Below are 8,228 nucleotides of genomic sequence, written 5' to 3' on the forward strand. Positions count from 1 at the left end.
ACTCGGTGATGCTGAGCAAGCTTGGCAGGGCTTGGGTCACATGGAGATCCGATAGGAAACATGGAAGGAAGGGTGGGTTTTGCATGAAGACAGAGAGCTTGCTTTTGGCCTCATCGAGTTATGAGGGAACTAGAGGACAGCCAGCAGGAATGCCATGAGCAGGAGGCCACCTGACAAGCTCAAAGACGGGCACAAGTGCAAGGGGCCCCCTGTGAGTCCTACCTCTGGTGTCTGTGCCCTCGTGCAGCCTCCCACACTGACCTGGGCTGGATCATGTGAATTTGGAGACCCGGATAGGTACACTGCAAGCAGGAGTCGGGGCAGGGCTCAGGGGCTGGGGCTGGCCCTTGCACAATGCACGTGGGATGCCCAGGTGTCCCACTGGGGGTGCCGTGGGGAGAACAGGTGGCCCAGCCGCCAGCCCTGCCTGGCTGCCGGACATGTGAGCAAGATCATCATGGGGCTCCCAGGCCCCGGCGGCCTTCAGATGGCTGCAGCGCCAGAGGGGCACCTCTGGGGAGCCAACTCCCTCCTCTCCGTGCGGCTGACCTGGGTGTTGGAAGCGGACCGCTCATGTTGGGACCTGTCTGGCCCTGTGAGCCAGGAGATGAGACCGCTCCTCCATCACAGAGGCTCGGGAGGCATCATCTTCGAACAGGGCCTGATGTGGGCAGGCCTGGCGGTTAGTGGGCGCTCAGCAGGTGTCTGTCATTGTTCTTCTCACTTGTCAGGGAGCTGAAGCAGGCACTTGAGGTCAAATACACAAATCACACGTCCACAACTTGATAGACTTTTTACAAGTACTCATCTGCGTGATCATCGTCCAGATCGAGATCAGAACATTCTGGCTTTTTCCGGTTAACGCCTCCACTTCCCAGAGGCGACCACTCTTCTGAACTCTGTTGGTTCAGATTAGTTCTGCTTGTTTTTGAACCTCCCAGGAGTGGATGCCTGGGGTGCGCGCACTGGTGTCTGGCTGCTTGTGATCCGTGTAGCGTCCTGTGGTTCATCTGTGCTTTGTGCAGTGGGTTGGTCCTCACGTCCGTGTGGTATTTCACTGCAGCAGGAATACGCCGCCACGTATCTGCCGGTCCAGTGTCGCTGGCCGTTCCAGTTGCTTCTGTTCGGGGTGGTTATGTGAATGTTCCTGCGTCTTGGTGGACATGAACTTCTTTTTCCCCGGGTGCCCCCCTGGGTGGGTGTGCTGGGAGCTGATGATTTTATGCCCGCCTGGTCCACGCTAGGGCCTGCCCACGGCCCTGGCCTGGTGCAAAAGGACAAGCCCCAGCGCGGGCAGCTGCACGCACACCTGCCGGGGCCGCATGCTGGGGCGGCACCTCCTTCTTCCCGGAGCCGCAGGAGACTCAGCACTGAAGAACTTAAACCATTACTTCAGTTACTAAACCACGAGGGAGCGGGACGCACGCTTTATATACACTTCGTAGCTAAAATACAGACTGATGCCTGGCTGCTCTGGATTCATTCCAGGCCCTTCAAGGTGAGTGTTCATTCTCTGCCTCACTGGGCCCCTCAGCGAAGAGTTTATAGATGGGCTGCTTTCGATCGAAGTCCAGACCACCAGCCCCACCTGCGCCTGTCTCTGCCCGGACTCATGCTCCCAGGGCCAGAGGGACCAAATGGCCTTTACTGCGATCAGGGTCCTAATTTCTAATTGTTTACTCTTTCTTCAGAAACCTCAGTAAGGGTCCGGACGCCTTTAATAGGGATTGAGTGACTACATCACATTTTTAGGAATTCAAGTTGTTTACATTTTCCTCCAAAAAAATAGTCCCAAGTGAACGTCATCGGTTTCCAGGAGTGTGGTCAGGCTTGGCATGTCCTCATCTTGGGGCTGGATGATAACACTTAGCACCTGCTCGCTTGCCGCCTCGTGCGTTCCTCCAGGGGTTCCTACATCTCCCCCTTTGCTGTGGGCTGCGCACGTGAGCGGGATGCCGCGCCGGCCTCCCCGGTGTGTCACCCAACAGTCCTGCAGTCACTTGTGAGGTGTTCTCGCCGGCCACAGGTGAGGAGTCTTGACTGTGACCAGCTGGCAGTGCTGGGACTGGACCAGGGACACTCGGGGGGTCCCAAAAGCTGTCCAGAGCTAGTCTGCGGCTGGGACGCTGCCTGCCCGCACAGCTAGGTTTCAGAACCGGGAAGCAGGCTGGTGGCAGGCAGCTGGGTGCGAGCTGGTGAAGGTGCCTTCCTCCCCGGGCTGGGTGTCACACCAGTGGTGTGGTGTCCCCATTAGGGCTCTGGTGGCCGCTCCAGCAGTCTGGGTCCCTCTCCTGTGGTGTCCGCTCCGAGGGCCACTGTCATTAATCTTTATCGCTGCCTTTTTTCTTTTAATTAGAGATACTGGGTGGCAAAGTAGGGAAAGGAGCTCTCTCTATTCCTTTTTATTCTAACACTTCCTGTGCTCCCAGTCCTGGCCAAGCCCTGCACACGGGGCTTGGAGCTTAGCACCTGCGCCCCTCTCCAGTGGAAGCCCCTAAGCGGGTACAGCTCTGAAAGTGGGGCAGCGAGCCCAGTGGTGATTACCATGGGAATCCAGAGAGGAGCTGACGCTCAATCCAGCTTTCACAGAACCTTTTCTTTGTTTAAGGTTTGCGAAATACTGTGTAAAGAAATGAAATGGATTTCTTTATTGTAGGACTTCTCAGAGGCTTTAATATGCTAATTGCTTTATAAACCATCAAGGAGGCAACAGCCTCCAGTGTTTTCCTGATGCAGGACCTGGACATGGCCAGAGTTTGGAGACTGCCTGGTGACGGGTCAGGGTTCTGGGCGCAACAGTTGGCAGTGCACACACTGAGAATATGAGGCGCCTTGGGTAATTTCCCAGGAGAAGGGCGGGGGGGGAGGGGCTGTGTGGTGGGCAGGTGTGCCCCCCTCCCGAGATGCAGGCTGGGTCACTGATGCTCCCACTACCCAGAGGGTGGAGTGTCGGGCCCAGAGATGGCTTTTTGGCCATCGAGTCGAGCGTAACCAAACCCTAACACCTAACAAGGTCCTCCTGCCGGGTGAGGTGGGCTGGCCCTGGGGCCTGTCTGGGCCTCCAGGGGCCTCCTTGTTCTCCCAAGGGCCAGCTGGTTCCGGCTGATTGCACGGAAGGAAGGGGGAGAAGAGAGTGAGCTGGTCTGGCTCCTGGCTCGGTTCGGAAGTGAGTTTTGCTGTCTTGCTGCTGTTTTAAAATGGCCACGGTGATATCGAGCCCTCAGGCCTGCTCCGGATCCCCCAGAGGACTGGGGCTTGAATTCCAGCGCTGCCACTCGGGAACAGAGTGCCCTTGGGCAACTGCTGGACCTGGGTTTATGTCCAGACGAGGCCAATATCAGGCCTGTCTCGAGGACTGAGTAGGGAAGTGTGTGCAGAGCACCTGGCGAGTGCCCCGCCAAGGGTCTTGGGTCGGCCAAGGCGCCACCTCTGATGGGCTCCCTGCTGTCTGCTCTTGTGTTCCAGGACCTGGTGGCCATGGTGGAGCAGCTGGCCAGATTCCTGGGGGTGTCCTGTGACAAGGCGCAGCTGGAGGCCCTGAGCGAGCACTGCCACCAGCTGGTGGACCAGTGCTGCAACGCCGAGGCCCTGCCTGTGGGCCGGGGTACGCACCCCCCCTCCCCCGCCAGGGTCCGTGGTCCCTGCCCTGGGCCTCGTGTCTCCAGAGTCCTCTGCTCCATGAGAGCAGGAAGGTCCTCCGAAAGCCAGGTGCTGTCGGTGGAGCCGAGCAGGGGGGGCAAGGGGGCTGCTAGCATCTCATTGCAACTGCGTGAGTGGCCTTGGAGGTCACCGGGTGACTGTCAGGATGCTGTGGGCTCTGTGGGCAAGACGTTTTAAGCAGGTGCCTTCCCAGACGGCCCCACAGCGCAGACCCCGGGATGGGCTCGGGGCCGTGGGATGGTGGAGCCTGAGGCATGCAGCCTTCAGCCGGTGGCGGAGAGTCCCCCCCGCCCCCGGAACGGAGCGGGTGCCAGGCCGGCGCAGGGAGGCTGGCGCGTGCTCCCCGGGCCACAGCTGTGTCCTGGGCATGAAGCAGTGTGAGGTGGAGGACATAGTGCCGGCAGGAGCCCTTTGCAGATTTGCCCGGGTTGCTGTCTGTCCTTCAAGGCTCAACGATATTTGAAACTGCTTGATTGTGGAGAACCCGGGAGTTAGAATGCCCTGACCCCTTGGTGGCGTCCGTGGCCACATGAGCCACCGTCTTGGCAAGTACAAATTGCCTGTGACACTTGGTGTTGTGCACCTGCCGTTGGTTCCCAGCTGTGTGAACTCAGAGCTTCCTCAGGTGACAGAAGTTTTGAGGGGCCGGCCCGGAGGTGCCACTGGGGCCCGAAGTGCCTCTCAGATGTGCAGCTCCACCTGGGCTGACACGATAGAGCCGGGCCCTGGGGCAGGGTCCTGGGAGGGCCTCGGGGCGGGCCTTTGAGCTCCTCCAGCTCCGTGCTCTTCTCTCTGGCTAACGGGGCGGTCCTGCAGCTCAGGTGGGGAGCACCCTCCTGTGAAGGCGGAGCAATCGGCTGAAACCACAGTACCTTGCAAGTGATTTCCTGGCTGTGTCTTCACAAATATTTATTTAAAATTTATTTGCTCTTTTTTAGTTTTGCTTTTGCTGTGTTTTGTTATCCTTGGATGTGACCTTCTCCAAAATACCCCTTTTGGTTCATTTGCGTGGTAAAGAAGTGTCGAGAACATACTGTGTGCCCATATGCTCCTTCTGATGTGTTTGCTTTATCATTGTTTACCTTGGTTTTGCTTTATTTCAGTTCTTTGATTTTGTTTTCTTTTAGCACATTGCCTCTTTGCTCAGAAGACCTCCTTGCGTTGGTGAGAACGCAGGGCTTGAGTAGCCAGCTGCATTGCTTAAATTTGATTCATATCACAGCATAAATTGCACTGTCTTGATTCCAAACCCTAAACCAGGTGGGTGACTCCTTTGATGAGCTCTCAGCTGCCTCAGCTGAGAAAAATAATCATGGAAAAATGTATTTATAGGGTGGTTGGTCTAGAAGCTTCTAATTTTGTCCCTGTGGTATCATTAGAGGGTAGCAAGAACAATTTCTCTTGGTTTTTTCTTTCCTCTCTCCGACACTGACGTATAACTTTTCATCACCAGAGAGAAAATCCTCGTCACGTTAGATGTAGCGGCTCAGCATTTGTGGCGTCCCGCCAGGACAAGGACTTCTGTTAATAGTGGAGCTAATGAAGGATATTGGCTAGACAGTCAGAGCTCTGACCTCAGAGATGCTGACTCGGGAAGAAATTCGAAATGATCATTTCAGTGCCCCGGGGCTCTTCCTTAAAAGCATGGTGATAGTCCTCGCAGCTCCTGGAGCTGGGGGCTCAGAACCCCCACTCCTGCCGTCTTCCCAGGCGCTGCTCGCGTCTGACCAGGCCGTCCGAAGGTTCTGTAGTCAATAAATAAAGTGGGTTTGGTGGCCTTTGGGCATTTTGAGCTCTTTCTTTTCCCCCTAAGCCTTCATAAATGAGCGGCCAGCCCGTGCCTGCTCGTTAGTCCGCAGGCTCCATGCTCTTGCACATCTGCCCGGAAAGGTCTCATGTTTTGGCTGAGCCTCCCTGAGCTGGAGCTGCGCAGAGCAGCTGGGCATCGCCCCGACTTACTTCCGAGGGGGTTGAGTCAGCCAAGCGGACGTCTGGCATCTAGTTGCAAAAGCTCGTTTGCATTGCGACTCTTCTCTTCCCTTTAAATTCCTCCCCAAGGTTTCGTGGCCAGGCTTCTTGAAATCTTCACCCTTGACTCAGGAGGCTTCCTACTCACCATAAAAGGTTCTGCCTTTTTGGATGTTTTTTTTTTTTTTTCCTTTTCAAATTCTCCAGAAGCAGATGCCGCCTTGGTGGAGCTGTTGAGTCGTGAGTGAGTAGTGATATCACGGAGTACCCAAGCTCACATGATGCCCCAAGTGGTAGATCCATTGCACAGACACCATCCCTTCTCCAGGGTGTGTGCCTAGCTGCCGGGGATGCGCCAGTGAACAGGGGCCGAGGCCCTCCTCTCAAGCCTCAGCTCTGCATACTCGTGCATGCCGGCCTCACGCAGCAGGGAAGGGACACCCAAACGACCAGACTCAGGGAAACGGGTTCAGCTCGTCTGTAGTTCAGATAGCCTGTCCTGCCCCCGTGGGCCAAGTTTGGAGGGGTGCAGGAATAGATTTGGAACCTTCCAGAACCTTTTCCAAGGCTTCCTTTGGTTCGGTATCTGGCCTGACAGCAAGTGAATTCAACACATTCTGCTCTTGTTTGTGTTTCAGGAAGAGTTGGGCTGTGGAAGGACATCTTCACCGTTTCCATGAACGAGAAGTTTGATTTGGTGTATAAACAGAAGATGGGAAAGTGTGACCTCACGTTTGACTTTTATTTATAATAACAGCAACAGCAAACTTGCATGCTCACAGTACCCAGACACTCTACTAGCTAAAAGTCCTGTATGCACTCATTTGTTCCTTGCTGGATGAACTCCGGGAGCAGTGTGAGGCCCGGGGGAGGGAGGGAAGCAGCGGAGACGCTGGAGGAAGAGGGGGGCCTTGCTTCCGACCCAGAGCAGCTGTCTTGCCTTTGGGATTTGAAGTCTCTACATGTCTGATTACAAACGTTATAAAGATCGCAGTTTCGATGGCCTGTATCATAAGTATAAAGTCTGTAACATATGCAGCTAGAATGTCTACCTTTTACAACCCCACATTATTTATTGTATTTTATAGAGCTTTTCACTGGAAATCTAAATAAATGTCAGTAAACCAAATACAAGTTCATTTCCAAGGGGACTCAGGAGCGAGCCACACCCGAATGGTAGAAAGATCTCAGGGCTGACTCTTTATTTTTGTAGTTTTGTTCCGTTAAGGCACAGACGTTCTGTTCTCACCTGGCTCGGGATGGAGGTGAAGACACAGGATGAGTTGGGTGTGTGTGTGGCGGGGGGTACTTATTCCTTTTGATGAGTTCAGTTCTTTGTAACCTTCCTAAACAAAGCAGAGACTGTCCACTAGGCATTTGCAGAAAGGATGCCCGCCCCTCTGCTGGAGACTCCCAGCGGGCGGCCTCAAAGGCCCAGTCCAGAGGAGCCAGTGGAACATTCCTTGAGGGAACGTGCCCAGGGAGGCCGGCAGATGGGGTCTCCTGCAGTGACCTCAGAGCCCGAGTGTGGGTGGAATCTGAGTTCTCATTCCACTAATTCTCATTCCCCGAGGCGGAAACCTATTTATGCGGGCCAGCAGGTGCTTGACCGTGAATTCCTAGAACTTTATCATCATGCAGTTTGTGTCCTCTGTACCTGAGGCCCTCGGCCACGGGAGAACCATTTTGCAGGTCTAACGCCCTCTGTCACTCACGCAGACTGGTTGGCCGTCTTGCCTTCGCGCTTCGGCTTCCCTGAGGGGGCAGAGGTGGTGTCTTAATCGCCCCGCCCCTTGCTTCACCGTCTGCCCACATCTGGCTGGAGAAGCATCAAGACACGGCCAGGTAGCAGCTGGGCCGGTGGCCAGTTTGTGTGTGTGTGGCCGCTGGGGTGGGCCTGGGGTCGTCTGGATCCTTAACGTGGCCGGGAAACGCCCGAGGCAAGGCGGTGGCTGGAGGGTGGCTGCTGGGTAAGGGTCTCTGTGCCCTGTGGCTGTCTCGGAAAAGGTGCAGACATGCGCCGGGGGCTTGTTTGTAAAGGAGCAGCTTGAACAGGGCAGGTGGTATGAGGCATCGCATGGTGGGTTTGGCAGCACCTTTCCTGTTTATCTGTGAGGGAGGTCGCTTTCTGTGAAATTTCTTTTCTATTTTTCTATTTTTAGTACTGTATGGATATTCCTGAGCACCACACATGATACGTCTGTGCTTGCTTGCATCTTTAATAAAGACACGTCCCGTGCCTTGTGTTGCGCGTGTGCTGATGGGTGGAGAGGGGCAGCATTTCAGGGCAACGCGACCATGGGCCCCGTTGACGCCCGGTCCCTGGGGCTGACCGCAGGGGGCGGGGGCACAGACCCACGTTGGTTTGGCTGTCTCACTCCGATCTAAACATTCCAAGCGGTGAATCCCCCTCCTTTATTTGTCCATCCACTGTTGCTATTTCTTAGAAGCTGAAGGGAGGGTTGGGGGAAAAGGAGATCGGGGTGCATGGGGCCTGCCAAGAGCCCTGGGTCCTGTGTTTAACGCGGCTCAAGGCCGTGTATGTGGAGACCTGCCCGGCTGATGGCACTTGGCCACTTTGAATTCCAAAGCTCGCCTCC

The 8,228-nt window shown here is 55.5% G+C and overlaps 1 protein-coding gene across 1 annotated transcript in view; it reads left to right on the top strand.

The window, feature by feature from the left end:
- The window catches only part of SULT4A1 (sulfotransferase family 4A member 1), a 32,866-nt gene extending 25,004 nt beyond the window's left edge, over positions 1–7,862 (top strand). Inside the window, exons 6-7 of the mRNA XM_025881859.2 lie at positions 3,466–3,604; positions 6,267–7,862. Coding sequence (XP_025737644.1) covers positions 3,466–3,604; positions 6,267–6,379 — 252 coding nt within the window. The 3' untranslated portion in view covers positions 6,380–7,862. The remainder of the gene's footprint in view (positions 1–3,465; positions 3,605–6,266) is intronic.
- Positions 7,863–8,228: the final 366 nt, after the last annotated feature.

Source organism: Callorhinus ursinus, unplaced genomic scaffold (assembly GCF_003265705.2).
Source record: "Callorhinus ursinus isolate GAN/ISIS: 27379988/994484 unplaced genomic scaffold, GSC_fseal_2.0 scaffold48, whole genome shotgun sequence".
Taxonomy (NCBI): Eukaryota; Metazoa; Chordata; class Mammalia; order Carnivora; family Otariidae; genus Callorhinus; species Callorhinus ursinus.